At 40.7% G+C, this 21,855-nt stretch overlaps 1 protein-coding gene across 1 annotated transcript in view; it reads left to right on the top strand.

The window, feature by feature from the left end:
• The window catches only part of Adamts12 (ADAM metallopeptidase with thrombospondin type 1 motif 12), a 229,743-nt gene that overhangs the window by 187,844 nt on the left and 20,044 nt on the right, over nucleotides 1-21,855 (top strand). Inside the window, exons 19-20 of the mRNA XM_057789662.1 lie at nucleotides 10,860-11,963; nucleotides 18,335-18,487. Coding sequence (XP_057645645.1) covers nucleotides 10,860-11,963; nucleotides 18,335-18,487 — 1,257 coding nt within the window. The remainder of the gene's footprint in view (nucleotides 1-10,859; nucleotides 11,964-18,334; nucleotides 18,488-21,855) is intronic.

Raw genomic sequence — 21,855 nt, 5'->3', positions numbered from 1 at the left:
GAGCAGGAGTCAAGCTGGCACTTTCATTAGAAGATGTAGGCAACGTGCCTGTAGGCAAATCAGCATCCGCAGATTCATTGGGTAGGTTTTTTTTCCTCCTTTGGTTGTCTGGATAACAATCCTCAATGAGCTTTGCTGAGATAGATAAAAAAAAAAATAAGCCTTTCACATTCTAACTATGCCAAGATACCTTTGTGCAATTTTATGTGTATATATTTTTATTAAAATTTTACTTACACATCTCATCTAACTTTCTTGCTCATTAGAAATAGAATCTTTTCCCATACCATATACTCTGATCACAGTTTCCTCTTCCTCAATTTCCCCCACATCCTTCTCACCTCCCCTCTCCCCAAATCTATACCCTTTCTCCTTAAAAGATGAACAGAGGCACCTAAAAATAAAGTAAAATAAAAACAATCCAGAATAGGACACAACAAACAGAACCATATATTTTGATCATATTTTCCCCTCCCCCAACTCCCAGATCCTCCTCACCTCCCTACCCAACCAACTCATGTTCTTGCTCTCTTTCTCTCCCCCAAATAATCTTAAAACAAACAGCAAAGCTCAAAAACAAACAAACAAAAATTCAGTAAGGCAAAAAAATACCAAAAGAAATCAGACAGCACACATAGAAAAAATGTGGAGTGTGCTTTGGGTTAACTCCTGGGCATAAGGGAGTGTGCTTGATATACCCAGATGCCCCATTGGGTCGAACTGATTTCCCTTTCCCAGCAGGGATCAACTGCAAACAACTTCTTGAGTAACTGTGGGTCTTGTGTCTGCTTCCCCTTCTCAGTTCTGAGATTTTTTCTGGTTTCAACCTAGGCAGATCTTGTGTGTGCTGCCAGTCTCTGGCAGTTCATACAGTTATCACTCCCATTATGCCTAGAAGACCCTGTCTTGCTGGAGCTCTCTGCCACCTCTGGCAATTACTACCTCCTTTTTGCCGTATATCCTTGAACTTTTAGAGGAAGGATTTGATAAATATATTCCATTTAGGGCTAAGTGCTCTCACTCCGCACACTGCCCAGCTGTGGGTCTCTGTGTTAATTATTATCTACTGTAAGAAGACACTTCCCTGATGAGGGCTGAGTGATGCACTTATCTAGAGCATAGCCACATATATCCATTAAGAATATTTTATATAGAGTATATTTTGATAATATTCTTTCCCATCTCCCCCATAAAAGTGATGAAAATTGTATTTCTTGGCACACAGTATTTGTCCCTTAGAACTTCACCTTGCTGCCGACATTGTGTGAAGCAGAGAAGTGCTCTAGATTTATGTTGGTCTGCACTGAGCTGTGGATTTGCTTAAGTATGAGATGACTTGGCCAAAAGATCCCAGAACTGAGAACCCCTAGTTTTCTGTTGAATGGTCCTCCCTGCAAAATCCGTTTCTGTCTGTTTTGCTGTGAAACAAGGCCTCTCCTGCTAAGCAAACAAAACTCCAAAACTTTTAAATTTATTTGAAAATTAATTCTTGCTAGGTTACCCAAGCTAGATTCTGATTTTTGATCTTCTTACACCACCCTCTTGAGTATCTGGGAATAAGGTGTACCTCACCACACTCATCTTTTGTCAAGATTTTAGTCTTGGATCCAAGATACAGAGAATGGTTCATTCATAGACTCTGTGGAAAGTTGTGGCATCATTTTGTATGTATGTATGTATGTATGTATGTATGGATGGATGGATGGATGGATGGATGGGCAGATGGGTGTATGAATGGGTGGATGGATAGATAGATAGGTGGATGGATGGATGGATGGATGGATGGATGGATGGATGGATGGATGGATAGATGAGTGTATGAATGGGTGGATGGATAGGTGGATAAGTGGATGGATGGATGGATGGATGGATGGATATATGTATGGGTAGATGTATGTATGGATAGATGGATGGATGTATGTATGGATGGATGGGAAGATGAGTATATGAATGGGTGGATGGATAGGTGGATGGGTAGATGGATGGATAGATAGGAAACCCCTTGAAACATCATGTAATTAATAACTGTGTCTGTCTTTATGAATCTCAAACAAGAAAGGAAGCAGAAAAGCCCCCAAAGAACCACTCAGACTCTGTACTGCATAAAGTCACAGTATGATCTTAGGTAATTCTTTCACTTCATAGGCCTCAGTTTCAATAACTATAACCCAGTATATTTATTCTCCTGTTAGAAAGACTTCATAGGACTCCTAAAAGATATTATCTTTTTCCTCTATTGAGAAAGACCTTTTTCATAGGATGGTGATTTTCTAGTTTTTTCCTACCCTAGCAATCTCTTAATTGTGTGATCTTGACCTAATATTAACTCTTTCCTCATTTCTATTATTGTAAGGACTGAATAAAATAAATCATGTAAATATTATATTGCCTAAAAAATAGTGTGTGCCACTAAAGGATGTGCCACTGTCTAACAGGACAAGGCTGGCTTTCTGGATGACGCAGTTTTCCAACCTTTGTCCATCAGAGGTTCCAGAGCCCCAAAGGAACTGACCTATGGTCATCTTAAACTACCCCATCCCTTAGCTCAGATCCACCTTTATTCATAAAGCATTATAAACATGCTTACATAGCCCCTTCCAGTGTTTCAAAACTCCACACAAGTGCTTGAGATTTAAAAACAAATAAATGTGTTACTTTCAAAAACTCAAAAGAATATTGGAAGTCAACCATATGTATGTTAGTAACAAAACAGCCTCATTTTTCAGGTGAAGAAACTGCAGCATACAGATGCTTACCAACATGTTCAAGTCACCCCGCTGCCAAGTGATGAGGCAGTCTGTGAATGCAGGCAGCTACAGCTGATTCCACTTTGAGCAGTGCCACACATTCAGGAGTCTGTGAAATGAAGCAATATGGCAGTTTCTCGAAATCATAAGAAACATATTCTGTTTGGAAACAATTTGAGAGTCATCTTTCTCACTTTGCTGGAATTCACGATATACATAACGATTATGAGATCTGAGTCTCTCCGAATGAAATGGCTTTGTCTCACCAAATAATTGTAAAATCAAAAGGAAAAGTGTAAGTTTCCTAGAAATCTTTGAGCTCCCTTGACTTGTAAATGAACCAGAATATCCTACCTTCATCTTCTCACGGTAGTCTTCCTACAAGATGCTCCTCTGTTGAAAATTTCCCCTTGTATAAGAACACTGATTATAAAGGGTTAGCACCCACTCTAAAAACCTCATTTTAAGTTTATTTCAATTTAAAAAAAAAACTGTCTCTAAATTAGATCACATTCTGAGATAGAAGCCAATTAGACTCTGATGTGTCTACTTTTAGAGAGGAGAAGGAACACATGTTAAATCCTTACATGTAATGTTTTAGTTTATGCTCAAACATAATTTTGATATGCAGCCCACTCATTCACTTATTAAGACATGGAGAAATGTTTTATGTACAAAATATTAGCTGTTTCTCACTAAGCCCCTTTGGCACACAGCCTCTGATAAGTTCCTGCTGTGTCCTTGAATGGATTCTCTCAGTGCCAGACCTCTGTGCCACCACTGAGCTCCCCTGACCCCTGTGTACCTCGGGTGGGTGTACTTGGTCAGTTTAGCAGCAGACCTCTTTCTCACGGGCTTTCTCAAGGCTTTAGTCCAGGAGTGGTAACTAGGAAGGGCAGGATAACTCCCAGAGAGGACACAAATAGAATGAACAGCAAGCTACTTGCCTGGTACAGGGTTCAAAATTATAAGGTTGGGGCATATGATAATCATAGCTGAGATTTGTTGTGAGAATTCCAAAAGTACCAATTGAGATGCAGTTTAAGTATGTACCGCGCAGTTGCATTTATCTCATCTGAAGGGCTTGACATCTCCTGAGGAGATAAACACTGTTAGAAGGAGCTCCAGGCTGAATACAAAGAGGCACTGTTTGTTCTGGCGGCTGAGAGAAAAGACAACTCCCTGTTTGGACTCAGTGTACTTTGTAGATAGCATCCTGTTGGCTACAACATGCCCTGTGCTAAGGCTGGCTAAGGAAGAACCACTGCAGGGCACTTGGAAGAGTAGGTATCTCCTGGGTAAGGAAGGTACATGTAGGTATGCCAGAGAACACGTATCCATCACAGGCCCGGGTTTCCATGACTGAATTTTTGAGCTCATTGGGAATGAAACCAATGGATGATGATCATCTGGCTTTTCGAGCATAATCAAAAATCTGGAATCAAATTTCTAGCTTTTAAAATGTTTAGCACGAACCTCCAGCAGAGCAGGCCCAAGCCAGTGACCTCTGTGGGAACAGGCCACAGACAGAGACAGCCATGGGAACAGTCCCAAGCCAGCGACCTCCAACACAGCAGGCTCAATTCAGCAGCCTCCACAGGACCAGGCCCAAGTCAGCAATCTCCTCTGAAGCAGGCCCGAGCCAGAGACTTCCACGGGAGCAGACCTGAGCAAACTACCTTGGCAGGTCCAGGCCTGAGCCAGCGACCTTTACAGAAGCTGGCCCAAGCAAGCATCTTCCATGGGAACAGGTTCAAACAACTTCTGGGAGTACAGAGTGACCTCCAGGAGCACCAAGGGACCTCTGGGAATGCCAGGTGACCTCCAGAGTAACTGGAACCATGGCCCTGACTCCAACATGAGGAACAATCATCTAAACCTTGGATCCACTGGCACCTGGAAAAGTGATTACCAGAGAAATCGATGCAACTACATCAATCAGAGGAATAGATGGGTATACACACTCAGTACCACAAAGAGCAACACAACACCAACAGAAACTAGTGACTCTAAAACAGAAAGACTTGAAAACCTCAATACAGATGAAGCAGAAGTAAGTGACCTAAAAAACAACTTTAGGGGAATGTTTGAGGCCCTTAAGGAGGAAATGAAAAATTCTCTCAAGGAAATGGAGGAAAAGACAAACAAAAAATTAGTATAAATCAACAAATCCCTTAAAGGAAACCAAGAAAAAGGCAACCAAACAGGTGAAAGAAATGATTCAAGGCTTGATAACTAAAATAAAGACAATAAAGAAAAGACAAACCAAGGGAATTCTGGAAACAGAAAATATGGGAACCACAAATGCAGGCAAAAATACCAGAATAAAAGAGACGGAAGAGAGAAGCTGAAGCTTTGAAGATATAATAGAGAAAATAGACTCATTGGTCAAAGAAAATGTTAAATCCACAAAAAAGCTTAACACAAAATATCCAGGAAATATGGGGCACCATGAAAAGATCAAATCCAAGAATAATAAAAAACAGAAGAAGGAAACGAAGTCCAACTTAAAAGAACAGAAAATATATTCAACAAAATCATAGAAGAAAATTTTTCCAACCTAAAGAAAAATATGCATATGAAGACACAAGAATCTTACAGAAAACCAAATAGACTGGACCAAAAAAAAAGATCCACTTGCCACATAATAATCAAATTGCTAAACATAAATAATTTACAAAGAGTATTAAGAACTACAAAGGAAAATGCCAAGTAACATATAAAGGAAGACCTCTCAGAATTACACCTGATTTCTCAATGGAAACAATAATAACCAGAAGTCCTGGTAAAGCATTATGCAAACATTAAGAGACCACAGATGCCAGCCCAGACTACCAGCATAATTTACAATCACCATAGATGAACAATGCATGATATTTCATGACAGAACCAGATTCAACCAATACCTAGTCCCAAATTCAGCCATACACAAATTATTAGAAGGAAAACTCCAACCCATGGAATTTAGCTATATCCACAACAACATGGATAGTAGATGATTCTCACAGAAGCAAATCCCAAAGAAGGGGAAAACATACACAATAACATCACCAACAGCAAAAACTAAAATAACAGGAACTAGCAATCACTGATCTTTAATATCTCTTAATATAAATGGACTCAACTCACCTATAAAAAGACACAGGCTAACAGATTGGATAAGAAAATATAATTCATTTTTCTGCTACATACAAGAAACACATCTCAACCTGAAAGACAGACATCACCTCAGGGTGAAGGGTTGGGAAAAAATTTCCAATCAAATGGACCTAAGAAACAGTGGGCATAGCTATCCTAGTATCTAACAAAATAGCCTTCAAACTAAAATCAATCAAAAGAGACAAAGAAGGACATTTCACACGTGTCACAGGAAAAATCCATCAAGAGGAAATCTCAATACTGAACATCTAAGCCCTGGATACAAGGGCAAACTCAGATGTAAGGTTTAAGCTGTTAATGCTTTAAATCACATATTAAATCCCATACACTAATAGTGGGAGACTTCAACACTCCACTCTCACCACTGGACAGGTCAGTCAGACAGAAATTTAATATAGAAATAAAGGAACTAACAGATGTTATAATTCAAATGGACTTAACAGACATCTATAGAATATTCCATCCAAACATAAAAGAATATACCTTCTTCTCAGCACCTCATGGAACCTTCTCAAAAAATTGACCACATACTAGGCAGCAAAGCAAACCTCAACAGATACAAAAAAAAAAAATTGGAATAGCCCCATGTATCTTATCAGATCACTATGATTTGAAACTAGAAGTCAACAGCAATACTAATTACAGAAAGCCCACAAACACATGGAAATTAATCAATGCTCACCTGAGTCACCAATAGGTCAAGGAGAAATAAAGAAAGAAATTAAAGACTTGCTAAAATTCAATGAAAACAGCCACACAACATACCTAAATTTATGGGACACAATGAAAACAGTGTTAAGAGGAAAGTTCATAGCCCTAAATGCCTACATAAAGAAGCTGGAAAAATCCCACACTAGTGAATTAATAGAACATTTGAAAACTGTAGAACAAAAAGAAGCAAACTCATCTAGGAGAACTAGATGGCAGGAAATAATCAAATAGAGAGCTGAAATCAACAATGTAGACAAAACTTTATTCCAGCAAAATTCTTCACAGACCTCGAAAGAACAGTACTCAACTTCATATGGAAAAGCAAAAATCCCAGGATAGCCGAAACAATCCTGTACAATAAAAGAACTTCTGGAGGTATCACAATTCCTGACTTCAAACTCTAGTACAAAACAATACTGAAAACAGCCTGGTATTGGCATAAAAACATACAGGAGGATCAACTGAATTGAAGACCTGGATATTAGTCCACAAATCTTCGAACACCTGATTTTTGACAAAGACGAAAAAAATCAAATGAAAAAAAGAAAGCATATTTAACAAATGGTGCGGGCATAACTGGATATCAACATGTAGAAGAATGCAAATAGATCTATATCTATCACCATGTACAAAACTCAAGTCCAAATGGATCAAAGACCTCAACATAAAACTGACCACACTGAACCTCATAGAAGAGAAAGAGGGAAGTACACTTGAACGCAGTGGCACAAGAGATCACTTCCTAAATATAACCCCATTAGCACAGACACTGAGAGAAACAATTTTTAAATGGGACTTCCTGAAACTGGGAAGCTTCTGTAAAGCAAATAACACAGTCAACAAGACAAAATGACAGCCTATAGAATGGAAAAATATCTTCACCAACCCCACATCAAACAGAGGGCTGATCTCCACAGTATACAAAGAACTCAAGAAACTGGTCATCAAAAATAATAATAATAATAATAATAATAATAATAATAATAATTCAATAAAAAATGGGGTACAGACCTAAACATAGAACTCTCGACAGATGGATCTAAAATGGCTAAAAGACACTTAAGGAAATGCTCAACATCCTTAGCCATCAGAGAAATGCAAATCAAAACAACTCTGAGATTCCATGTATACCTGTCAGAATGGCCCAAATCAAAAACACTTATAACAGCCTATGCTGGAAAGGATTTGGGATAAAGGGAACACTTCTGCATTGCTGGTGGAAATGCAAACTGGTACAACCCCTTTGGATGTCAGTATGGTGATTTCTCAGAAAATTAGGAAACAGCCTTCCTCAAGACCCAGTAATATATACCCAAAGGATGCTCAATCGTACCACAGAAACATGTCTTCAACTCTGTTCATAGCAGCATTATTTGTCATAGCCAGAACCTGGAAACAACCTAAACGCCCCTCGATCAACAAATGGATAAAGAAAATGCGGTACACAATGGAGTACTACACCGTGGGAAAAAAAATGACATCTTGAAATTTGCAGGCAAATGGATGGATCTAGAAAGCATCATATTGAGTGAGGTAATCCAGACTCAGAAAGACAAATATGTACTCACTCATAAATGGCTATTAGTCATAAAGCAAAGAAAACCAGCCAACAATTCACAATCCCAGAGAACCTAAACAACAAAGAAGACCCTAAGAGAGACATACATGGATCTAATCTACATGGGAAGTAGAAAAAGACAAGATCTCCTGAGTAAATTGGGAGCATGGGGATCATGGGAGAACATAGAAGGGGATTTGGAAGGAAGGGAATGAAGTAGAGAAAATATATAGCTCAATAAAAGCAATAAAAAATGTTCACCACTATTCTATTTTTTTACATATTGATTTTGATATTTTAAGATGGAGTAGACCAAAAATGCATGTGCTTGTGTTTGATTGAAACAAAATAGAGTAAGATATTTTTTTACCCCAATAGTACTTAAGGAAGCAAGGATCTTAAGCTAAAAAAATATGCTTAAGCTTATAGGTAACAATTTTTTTGCTGTTATTTCTTTTTCCCATAATTCAATATGGTGAAAACAGCGCACACACACTTCAACTGGTTTTTTTTTTCAGTTAAAAAAAATGAAGTGCATTTTGCATTTTCAAACCCCCACACACATTAGAACTCTTCTTACAAGCCAAAATAACCCATAAGCTTAGGGACGACACAGAAGGATCCCCTTATGTTGTTAGATATTCTAATGGTTGTTGGAGAGAAAAAATGCAAGAGAGACCACATGCACTTTAGACCACTTGGCATTAGCTTTGTTTGTGAATCCACGCTAGAAGCAACGTCAGCCTGTGGGGGAATGTACTCAGGAAACTTACTTTGTTGTAGTTATAAATGTTTACTAAATGAAGATTTAAAAATCCAAGGTGATGAGAGATGACTAAATTGAATGGCCCATGGAGTGTCTTCATATTCAAAAATGGCAGAAATCCGAGATAAAGCAGAAAAATCAATACCTCCAACTTGCTCTTTTCAGACTCCCTGTGAAGAATAGAAGGAGCCACAGAGGCTGCAGAAGAAGACAATATTCCCTAAGTGGCAGCCTCCCCATGGGTGGGAAACAGCATGTGTTTCCTGGCGTGTAAAAAGCAGATCCCACCATAGAGTAGCACTGTAGCTGCTGACCAGTCCCGGGTCTTTTGAGTCCCTTACTAACAGCACCCTGAACCCCAGTCTGTTCCTGGCACTGCCTGGGCTCTGCAGTCTCCTGCATCCAAAGGTGCTTCTTGCCTCCAAACAAGCTGACTCCCCAGAGCTATTATGCATCCTGAGGGATTGAAACAAAACAAGGAGGAGACTTTTACACCTATGGGCCTTGAGGAAGCAAGGAACTTAAGCTTTAAAGAATGCATAAGCCTATAGGTAACAATTTCCCCATTCCTGTTCCCCTCCACCAAATAAAACAAACACTTAGCAAATACATACAGTGATCAAATATCTTAATAATTCTCCGGGCATGAAAGTATGAAAAAGAAACACCCAGCCTTTCGGTTATTCTTCTAACATCAAAAGTGGGCAGGCCACTAAGCAAAATCTATGTCTGTGTTGCCCTGGGCTTTGGTGCAAAAAAGAAAGCATGCTAAATACACCAGACTTTTACAGGGACTGACCTGCAGCCTTCCAAGTGAGCTCTGGAGCCTTTGGATCCTCTCTTGCAGAAGGAGAAAGAATCACCCTCTGCCTTGTAAATCTTGCAGAGATGTTGCAAATATCACACAGAATAATGGCTATGAGGCTCTGTGAAATCCGTGGAGTAGTGTGCAGGCATACCCTGAAGAAATCTGCTTTGACTTCAAGGACACAAAATAGAGAATATCAATCAGTGTGAAATGGACAGCAAAGGAACTTGAGTAGCCCATGTTCCTGTACTAGCGACTTGGTTGAAAAAAAAAATGTGTGGTTAGGAAAAGTAAAAATGAAGCAGTTTGGTAAAAGTATAGACCTTTCAAAGTACATCATTTTCCTATGTTACACAGCAACTATGTATGCTTAACAGCTATAGAGCTGGATGAAACAGGTTTTACACTAAACTCTGAGCATGGAGCGTTCTGTCCAAATCCCCACAAAGGCAATATAAATACCCGTGCTTCAGTAATGTAAAATGAAACTGGGGTGGGAGGTATGCCACATTCTCAGTGTGCGAATTAATGTCACACTGATGGAAGGACCTAATTCTTTGAGAAAGAATATTTTATACCTTTGATTAACTTCTCATTTTTCAAGTTACAAAAAAAAACTTAGAACATAAGTATTTGAGTATGGTGGTTATCTATCCTTTCATGTAATTCTATCTGCCATGGATAAATGATTGTGACACTTGGGAGACACTACATGAATTCCAATCATTATTTTCTAAGTATAAAAGCTTTGATATAACTCGTTTAGTACAACCCTGCGAATCCGAGAACATTTTGTTTTTATTTAATAGCATCGTAGCCCTGAGAAAGAAGTAATAATCTCCACTGCTCTTAAAGAGACCCTGTGAATGATGTAGCTCATTGCACTCTTTGTAGATTAAGACCCAAAGTGGCAAGTGCCTCAGTTTGCCAGTATCATGGTTTTTGTTCAGGTTGGTTATGGGATGGCTGATCTCCAGGAGACGTTGTAAACCTAAAACGAAAGAAGCCAAATGGAGATAGAACATTAGTTGCACAATTCATCACCACTGGGCATTACCATAGAAGAAAGGCATCTTCTCCACTAAACTAACGCCTGTCTCTCTTCTCTAGTGCTCTGTTTCCTGTGGTGGTGGAGTGCGGACGCGCAGCGTCACGTGTGCTAAGAACCATAATGAACCTTGTGACAAGACACGGAAGCCCAACAGCAGAGCTCTGTGTGGCCTCCAACAGTGCCCATCCAGCCGCAGAGTTCTGAAACTCAAGAAAGATGTAGGTCCCGGTGGGAAAAACCAACCAATATCAGAGGACGACCCCTTCAGGCCCATTCCGGCACCTACGCCCAGGCCCACGCCACTGTCCACATCCACAGTGCCTGAGTCTGTCAGCAGAAACACCACAGCAATCAGCAGCCACAGCCCCACTGTAGCACCTGAAGAACCAGATGAGACAGCATGGCAGAAGAGTTCAACCCAAACTAAAGACGACTCCTACTTCCCTACTTCCTCTGGAAGCCCTTCCCAGGTTCCCCTCACGTCCTGGTCTATGAGTATCCCGCCAGATGACGAAAACGTTTCTAGTTCAGCTATAGGTCCTACTTCAGAGGGTGACCTTGGGACAACCACGAGTGATTCTGGTTTGTCATCTAGCCATGCTGTGACTTGGCAAGTAACTCCATTTTATGATACCTTGACCCCAGATCCAGAACTGGAGATACACAGCGGCTCAGGGGAAGACAGTGACCAGACTATGAACAAGGATGAAAACCACTCTGTGATACGGAACAAGGTCAGAGCACCTGAACATGAGTTGCCCGTGGAGAGGAAGGCAGAAATACCACTTGAACCTCCACCAACATCTTATGTCGGCGAAGAGACCTCATGGCCTCCCTTCAGTACAATGACGGAAGGCTTGCTACCTGACTGGTCCCTTAAAAGTGAGACACCTAGAGCTGAGGAGGTAATCACCGAAAAACCAAGAAACATTTCACTCCCTCTTGGAGGAGGCCACCAGCCAACACCCTCAGAAAAGTTAGAAAACCATGACCACTTGGCATTGCCAAATGATACAAATCCAGCCCAAGGCTCTGGGCCTGTCCTGACTGAGGAAGATGCATCTAGTCTGATTGCTGAGGGATTTCTGCTAAATGCTTCCAACTACAAGCAGCTGATGAAGGACCACAGCCCTGCATACTGGATTGTCGGAAACTGGAGTAAAGTAAGAGATCCGGTTTCCTTTTCCAGGCCTGATTCTATGTGGAAAATATCTAGAAATGGTATATTGTGCACACTCTGAAATGAACTTACATAAAAATGTTGTCTAATTGGGCATAGAGGCATGCTTTATAGTTCTAGCTCTTGAGAGGCTGAGACATGCAGATTGTGAGTTGAATGCCAACCTGGGCGGCAGGGCAGATTTGAAAGCCAGCTTAGTTACATAAGATCTGATGAAAGAAAAGAGAAAGAAAAAGAAAGAATGCAAAGGAATAGAGGAGGAGGGGGGAGGATGGGTGTGAGCATGGAGAATCCAGTCTCTTCCCGTACCTGGTGCTGAAGTTGCAGACCGATAAGCCTAGGATGGAGATTTCTGGTGTCCCTTCCAGCTGTGCACTCCAGAGGTCTCTGATGAGGGACAGCTGTAAGGACCTGTCCTCACATTCCACCAGAGAGCTAATGCTCAGACTTTGTTTGAACTTATGACGTAATCATAATTGGAATGGAAACCTGAGACAAACTTTCTAAAAGAATTATATAGCTTACAATGTCAATAATTATTTATATTCAAGTACAAGTATCCTATTCTAGTATCAAGGGATCAATATCTTTTGATTTTAGATGAATACTTAGTATCTTTTATTTGTGCGGTCAAAACAAGCTTGAGAGGAAATATCTACCAAAAGGTCCCTTTTCTACCTGTGATACACCTAAACTGCTTTATTAATATATAATTACATATCACAAACATTACCTGACTATTGACAGAGCTAGGCACCCACTTCATTATCTAATTATCTTTCTTTGAGTGGCCTCTTTAAAACATTCACAATATCTAAGAATAAATAAACATTGTAGTAAAATTTTGGACGTTATTTTCATGCTTTAGATATTTGACTAAATATTTGTTTGAATTTTTGTTTTATTTCTACAACTAGGAACATCCTTCTGAGGCACCAAAGTAATTTTTTAGCTATTTTAATTTGGAAATTCAATTAAAGTTTAGTATGTGAACTTATAAAATTATGTAATCACAAATTCAAATAATTCAGTTTTTTCTGCAATTTATGTCTTATTTTCTTTTCTAGAGGGAGTGAAGCTAGAGCAGTTAATTATGAATATCTAGTATATAATAGCTGTTCCTATAAGAACAAAAATATAGTAACAGCAATTTACAAGGCATGCTAATTTCTAGAACACTCTCATGTACGGTCTCTTATTGTTTTCCCTTTGGCCTTCCTAGATAGTGGATGCTGTCTATTCAGCATACACTGATTTACAAATAGGAAACATAGATACTAATAGCTAAAGACCTCGCATTTCAATGTGATGATGAACTTTTTCACTCTAACCTCCTGTCTCTATGCCGAATTCTAGCACCAACACACAAACTAAGGGCATAGTGTCCTTTTGTGTAAATTATAGAGCCTCTGTGGGTCACGGTGCTGACTTTACCAGCAGCATATGGGTAAATTCAAAACTCCCGAAGTTTCTGTACCAAATTTGTAATTCTTGGCATTTGAACTGTGTTTTCCCTTGGATGTGTGTTTGTTTCTAAAGCGAGTTATCACATTTTTCCTTGATGATTCAACCGCTTATCTCTATTCACAAAAGCCAAGCTTCAGAGATAAAAAGGTGTTTGTGCTCCTAGTAATCTAATTTATTGAAGGGAGAAAGATGCGTCTCCTAAGCCAAGTGTTTTACTCACAGTCCTGCCTGATAAGTTCTTGAGGACTGTAAGCACAAGAGCTGACTGTGAAAACAAAGGGTGAAGGCGGGTTAGAAGTATAATTTTAAGCTAATTAACATGAGTTATCTACTACAATACTTCCTGAGGCCCGAAAAGATTAATGACAAACTAGAGGCGAGGCTGAGGGAGGTGAAGTAACTAAAATCATACCCACTAAGTGAAGGAACAGGGATTTGAACTCAGATAGATGGTTGAGAACCGGAAATCCCTCCCGTTGCAAATGAGAAAACATTAGCATCCTCTGTGCCCTTGGTTTTATTTGTTGTGCCTTTGCTCGTATTACATATACAAGCAATGTCACTTATGTAATAACCTTAAGTTGACAGATGATAAAATAATATATTCCACAAGAATTTTGTAATAACATAGAGGGCACCTTTTGGTTACTTTTGGAGTAAAAAACAAACAACAGCATCAACAACAAAACCGCAAATGGCCCCTACAATATCACTACCATTGATCCAGTGTGGAAATTTTCAAGTAAGTTTGACATTCTCAGGGTTTCTTAGAATCATCTCTTTCCAAATAGCCTTCTCAAAATGTGTCTTTCTTTCTAAAATCATGCCATACCCCAAGTAACAAAGACAGAGGCTGCCATCTTCCTGTGCCAAAGCAATTCAGTGGGTGTGGCTTGAGCTGATGGAATTTCATTAGGGGTGCCTCTGAGATGTCCAAGTATAACTAGGGTGCTTTTGTGTATATGGGTTTGGGGTTCTTGAAGAAGGTAATAGCTAGAGAGATAATTTGGCAGCCATGATCAATGGGTTGATAGAGCCTTGAAAATGAGTGAGGCTATCCCCAAACTACCTATACACTTAAAGACCTGTGGCCCAGCAGTGACACCCTAGAGAACAGTCATGTTTTAAAGACCTGAGTCTGATAAGGAATAATCTGTTATGTAAGACTTACTCGAAGACTTGTGGCACTGTTTATAGTTAAGAGTGAGTCTACTTGGTCATTGGCAGGTCATGGATGACATTGGGGAGGACAGGCTTAGTACTTACATGGAAGCTGTGTTATGAGGGATGACCCCTTAGAAGGATAGCCCAGTAACTGGGGAGAGCCCTACACTAGGATTATTAGTAAGGATGGACAGCCCTCCTCATCCAGAAACAATAAGAAAGTTTTATTTAAAAGATGCCTGTGACCAGGCGGTGGTGGCTCATGCCTTTAGTCCCAGCACTTGGGAGACAGGGACAGGCAGATTTCTAAGTCTGAGGCCAGCCTGGCCTACAGAGCACATTCCAGGACAGGCAGGACTACACAGAGAAACTCTGTCTTGAGAAACAAGCACAAACAAAGGTGCCTGTGATTCTAGCACTCATGAGGCAGAGGCAGGAAGATTGTGAATTCAAAGCCCTCTTGGGCTTCATAGCAAGTTCTGGGTCATCCTGGGCTGTATAATGATATCATGTGACTAAGAAAAAAAATACTACAGTCAAGTACTTGTTTCAGGATGACCAATCTTCTTATGTTTTTATCCATCCTCAAATTGCAAGGCAGCTGTGTAATTGCTAAATTGAAATGTGTTGCAGTGATTTGTCGTGTTGGTATTAGAAGTCAATAGATGCTATTCGGCTGATGAACGTTAATTAATTCAATAAGAAATGACTATATCTAAGAAAACTAAAAAATAATGGAGTAGACATAAACTATAATGACTTTTGATCCTACAGGTTAAGACATTTTGATTATAGTAAATCAAGGCACAATGTATTTAGACTCAAATGTTATTAGACTTTGACAAAAATAATTATCATCTTGAATTTATCAGAGTTAACCAACAGATTGATAACAGTGTTACCGTCACCAGAGCTGCTGATTGTAAGTAGTTTGTCTACAGAAGAGGAACTGAATCGTGATAGCAACAAGAATATAAGTGAAAATTAGAGTTCTCTACTTGGCAGGGGTCCCTTACATGGCAGGGCGTAGGGACTACTCCTTTTATGTATTTTTCAGATAAAATGTTTCATGTATTTGTTTGCCAGAGAAAGTCAGACTTCAGAATGGAAGCCTTGGGTTTTGAGCATCCGATGGTCCCTGAGCCCACCACTTCTGAAACTGTTTCTTTTGGTTGTCCCTCAGGACAATAGACCACTTCTCTCTTGATTACGTTATCTCAGAAACCAGAGAATCACCACTGAAACTAATCTTCCTCTCCCCCATGAAAACAAGCTCTAATACTGTTTGAAGTCGGATAAACTCATCAATTTTGTCATTCCCTTTTTCTTTCCTGCTAATTGAAGGCCTCGAAGTTTCTAGTCTTTGGATAGAAGGGATTTGAAAGTTAATGGGCCTGGTTCTGTTTGTTATTAAGTAATGATCATATTTAATATCTGAGAACCAGCAATTACAAAAATGCTTACAGTGATCAGGGAAGTCCTTAATAAGGAAGGATCCCCCAGCCCAAAGTAGTTCAGTAGTTAGGGATGCAGGTCCCTCAGTGCGTAGCTTTGCCAGAACACCTGACTCTGCCTCACCACTGGTCCGAGGGCCTCCATTCTTTCCCTTTTCCAAACTTCTTCTTTTTTTTTTTTTTTTTTTTTTTGCTTTTTCTACAAACTGTGGATTTCCTCTTGTCAGCTTTACTTTGGACTGTTGCAGGAGGCCCAAATAGAAACTGTCAAAGAGAATTAAGCCAATTCTGGCGAGAAGGACCAAACTCCAAGCTCCAGAAATAATATATATAATTTGTAGCATAAATATGGCCCAAGGAACTATGGCATCTCTGGAGATTTAATGAGATCATTACTAGCCTGGCAATGTGATCTCATTAGCAACTTTCCCAGGCTTGCCTAACTTTTATTTTTCCTTTTATGTCACAATATTAAGTTAATAACACAGCGTACTTACTGTCTGTGTGACCTTTGCAAGGTAGTATGTGTGAGTAATTTCCGTTCCTCAGAGCAACCCAACATGGGGGGGACCCTATTGTTGTCGCCAGTTCTCTGGGCTTGACGAACGGCAAAGGCTCCCACAGCCGGCAAACAGCAGAACTGTGATTGTTCACCACAAAGTTATACCCTCGCCAGGAGGTTCTTTCCACCTCAGCTTGTCCTCTTGAGTTCCTGCTGGAGGTCAGTTGAAAGCCAGCCTGGGGTAGCTTCAGCTGTGTCGTCTAGTTCTCTTTCCTGTCAGCTCTCTTCCTCTGATGTGCAACCCAGGCACATGTTCACGGCAAAAGCAGAGTCTGCAGCAGGAGCGGGAAGCAAACACGGTAACTAGCATGTCATTAGCCTCCATATTAGCCAAAAGAAGTCACAAGAATGGCCTTCACTTAATGGCTGAAAAAAGCGATTCCATCTCTTGGTGAGAGAAACTAAGAGAGTGTGAGTGTGAACGACGGAGAATGTTAGTGGACTTCATGCATGAGATGGTAATTACACATCAGATGCCATTGTCTCTACTGTAGAGATGTGCAATGATGTTCAAAGAGAAACAGGAAAGATAGAGATCAAGCCCTAAAGAATTTTAAAGATGGGAGAGTTCCTCTATAAATACATTGAAATAAGATTATGACATTTGGTATGTTCAACTTTTCCCTTTCTGTGATTCTACATTTCATCTAAGATTTAAATGTGAATATATGTGTATGAGTGTGTGTGTGTGTGTGTGCACTATATAATACCAAAATGTGCACCAGATGAAGCACAAAATTATATGGAGGGCAAATGTGTAGCCAAGGAAGCATAAGGCTGCTCTTGATTTATATAATTTATCAAAAGAAACTCTCTTATAAATATGCTCAGAGCTGTGTTTTATGGATTCAGAAACAACCCCTTCCCAAGGGTAAGCAAGAAGGAGGATGCAAGGAGAGAAAAAGACCAACGGGGAGAAACTGTGTAATCTTCAAGGTGAACACGAGCTAAACTTGTGATACTGAATCCCTATCAGTGACTGGGAACAGCTTGAGACAAAGGCGCTCTACCTATGGAAAAGGTTCCCTGCCGGCGGAGCAAGAAGTGACAGGCAGCATTTTGTCACTTCTCTCCAGCTCCAGCTGTGGTCTGAGAGGCAACAGCATCAGCATCTTCTGGGAACTTGGTAAAAATGCAGCATCGCAGTGCTAGCACGGATACTGACTGATGAGAATCCACATTTAGCAGGGTTCCTGGATTCTACCTAGAGATGCTGGAGTTTGAGAGGCGCCACCAGAATGTACAGTGTAAGGTCTGGAGGAAGAACGCCCCATAGTCCTCCATGGACAAGGCAGCATTAAGCTTCGGTGTCTTTGTCTATCCCATAATAATACTAATTGACACCTCTGAAAGAAAGTGGATAAAAGTCACTGCTCACATCTGACATCCATGCTGGACTGGAGTGGTATGAAATATAGCAATATGCTTACCGCCCAGGTGTTTGTGTCAGTCACCTGATCAAGCAAAAGCATGTTTTCATTTGCACGGGGCTTTCCTTCCATATACAGCTGGGTGATCCCCAACTGCAGCTGTACATTAAAGCTGTGCATTTTAAACCACTCAGCCAGACATTCAGATTGTGTGTGTAACCCATATCCAGGACAACCTTAGCTCCTGGGGACAGGAAACCTTTGACTCCAGGGTCCGGGTGATGAGTACACATGAACAAAGTTTTCCATTTACCTTCTTGCTTCCTTCCTGCTGCAGTGCTCCACCACCTGCGGGCTGGGGGCCTACTGGAGGAGCGTGGAGTGTAGCACCGGAATGAAGGCTGACTGCGCAGCCATTCAGAGGCCAGACCCTGCTAAGAAGTGCCACCTCCGCCCCTGTGCTGGCTGGCGAGTGGGCAACTGGAGCAAGGTAACCTATGAGGCTGTTTCCAGGGGAAGGGCTGGGTCTTGCATAAACACTTGCTAAAGGTGTTTCCTTGGTCAAGGTCTCCTCCCTTCTGCCTCTTTTAAGAAGCACAGATGCTACCAGACATCAGCTTACTCTAAGTTATACAGTGCCTTGAAGTCAGACTTGTATTAACCCACAGATTTTTACCTGTGTGTCCTTACTGTCATGAGATAAGCTGGGACAAAACATTAAGTTTTCAAAATTAGTTGCTTTCTCCAACATGCAGCACAATATTTCTCTATTATCTTAATTTTGCATTGTATGAAAATTATAATTGTACGATGAAAAATTACCCCTCGCCACTTATATAATTAATTCATGGCTCGATGGCTCCTCACAAAACAGTTTCATTTGGCTAAAATGAAAAGAAAGCATTAAAAATAATCTAGAGAGAGGTGAGAGATATGGTTCAACAGTTAAGAGTGATTTCCATTCATACGGAGGAATTGAGTCTAACTCCCGGCACCCACATGGGATGGATCACCACTATCTGTAGCTCCAGCTCCTGGGGAGCTGATGTCTTCACATGTGCACACACATACACATAGCAAATACTACTACTACTCATCATGATGACGATGGTTTAAAAAATAATCTGTAATATAGATTCCCCTCTGTATGCTGTGAATATGTCTTATTACCATTGGTTAATAAATAATCTGTTTTGGCCTTTGGCAGAGCAGAATATAGGTGGTGGAAAAACTAAATTTATGCAAGGAGAAAGAAGGCAGAATCAGGCAGATGCCATGTAGCTGCTGAAGGAGAAAGACACCGGAACCTTACCAGTAAGCCACAGCCTTGTGGCATTACACAGATTGATAGAGATGGGCTAATTTGAACCATTGACTAAGCAGTGTTATAATTAATATAGTTTTGTATGATTGCTCTGGTCTGGGTGGCCAGGAAACAAAGCACAGTCTCCATTTACAAATCTGAACATTAAAAAATATTTCCCAAGACTAGACATGATAGTACATATCTGTAATCTCAGCATATGTGGAACCAAGAAGATAGAATCATGAGTTAAGAGTCATTGTGAGCTATAGCATAAATTGTGGGCCAGCCTGAGCTACATGAAACCCTGCCTCAAAAGCATATTTCCCATACTGATGGTGTTTTATAACCATTTCTAATCTGCTGTTACTCAAGTCAGTGTTTGCTCTACCTGATCTCTAGTGAAAGGGATGCGTCAAGTCTTCAGGTTAATCCAGGTGCTTCAAAGGTACCCAGTCAGGCCACCTGCCCATCATCCTGAACCAGAGTTGAGCCAGCCCTTGGGAGACACAGTACTCAATGGCAGAGTTGAGGGTCAGGCAGGTAGCAAAAGCAGGTGTGAGCTATGGATACCCCTTTCTTGTTCCACTAAGACCCAGCTCTAGGCTTCCGTGGATTCTTGTTCTTTCTTCAATACACCAGATTCCCAAGACTCTAAGACTTGGGGGGCTACCTAGAAAGTCTGCAGAAGCTTGTGAACCTCTAGATGTTAGTTCCTTCATCTGGCAGACAGCTCATATCCCAAAAGAAGACCATAAGGTGTCTCATTGGATAGACTTACCCATTAGGTAGACTTACTTTCAGACAGGGGCATAAATGTCATTGATATACCTTATGACCTGTTCCCCAAAGGAGGATGGGGCTCATTCCTGGAGAAAATCACTGTGCATTCTAGTGACTCCTCCCAACCTCCCTTTCTCTGCATTGGTACTATATGTCTTTAAGGATAAATTCACACTCGTTTGTTGTTGTTTTTTCCTTCCAACCAATAACAGACCCAGGATAAAAATATAAACTACTTGCCTATGAATTATCTTTCATACCCAAAAGTATCTAAAGAAATGTCTCATTTCTCAGACTTTGCCAAGTGTTGCCCTTGTCCCCAAATTCCATTCACCTGCCCCTGAGAATAATCATTTCCATGGGAATTTAATGACAGGAGAAGATGGAGAAGTGAAAGGGCTTCTCCCTCAAAAAGGTCAAGTCTGAGGCATTCTAGCCATTGGAACATCCCAAATGAAGGATTCGGGAGCTCTATCTGGGGTTTGGCCAGAATCCTCTCTCCTCTATCCACCAGGAGTTTAGACTTTCCCAGTTGATAGTTTGATGTTTTTCAGAGACTTTCTCAGAATTAAGAATTCAACTTTACACCAACCCTTCTACATTAGTTTATAGATCTCTACCCAAACACAGGGCACTTCAGTTCCTTAGACCCCAGGCTGTGGTGCCATCTTCCCTGTGCCCACAGGCGTCATACCAGTTACTCTCTGGGGGTCACCGAACACATGATTCCTGTCCAGATCGATGTGGCTTTGCTGACTTATGCCTCTCCCGGCACCCTTCTCATGACCAAGCCTGTTACATGTCTATATCCATTTGTCACATGTCCAACAGGAAACAAGGTTGCAGGTTTAGATTTCTGTCTTCCCAGTATCTAGAGATAGCTTCCTGAAGTGACTTTCTTCCTCTCTCTGCATTAACCTGATTGAAACAAAGTCAAGATTCTAGTCCTAAGCTTGCCACGCACATGAGCTAGGGAAGGCATATCGCCACAGAACTGAGTCCTGGAGGCAAGCTGGGTATGGTGGTGCATAGCTGTTATCCCCAGCTGGAGATGCTGGAGCAGGATTGTCCTAAATTTGAGTCCAGCCTGAACCTCATAGTGAGTTCAAAGGCAGCAAGGACTGCATAGCAAGACTCCAAGAAAATGAAACCATCCTAGAGGCAGTGGTGCGCTGGGAATTGTGCACACTAATTAGTTTGTATACTGATCGTAGCCTCTTTGGAAGGTTAATGTTCCCACTTCAGTAATAAATTAGATTATATTGCTCTACTTAACTTAGGAGATAGTATAAGGATCGAAAGGTTTATTTGTTTGCTTTTACCACTACAATAAATACCTGAGATAATCAATTTCTAAAAATAGAAGATTTATTTTTAACCCACGATTTTATAGGATTTGATCCATGACCAGCTGATCTCGTTGCTTTGGGCTATGGCAGCCATGGTAGGAAGCATGTGGTGAAGCAATGCCGCCCCCTGGTGTTGGGAAGGCAAAATACAGAAAAGACAAGCGGCATCCCTTTCAAGGGCAACTGCCCAGCAACCAGGAGACCTCCCACTCCTTAAAATTTCTGCCACCTCCAAACAGCACCATACTGGGGAACGAGGTTTTCCCACATGTACCTTTGAGAAACATCCTGAATTCAAACAGTGAGCAAAACAACAATAAATGCCAAAGAGCCTATTCAAAATTGAAAAGCTCTAGGCAAGACTGAGGTAAATAGTGAAGGTCCGGAAGTGGCTGTTCGGTGTTTGTTCCTGGACTTGGAGCA

This window comes from Chionomys nivalis, chromosome 15, assembly GCF_950005125.1.
Source record: "Chionomys nivalis chromosome 15, mChiNiv1.1, whole genome shotgun sequence".
NCBI classification, from domain to species: Eukaryota; Metazoa; Chordata; class Mammalia; order Rodentia; family Cricetidae; genus Chionomys; species Chionomys nivalis.
Note: the sequence above shows the minus strand (reverse complement) of the source record. Positions and strands in the feature narration are given on the sequence as shown.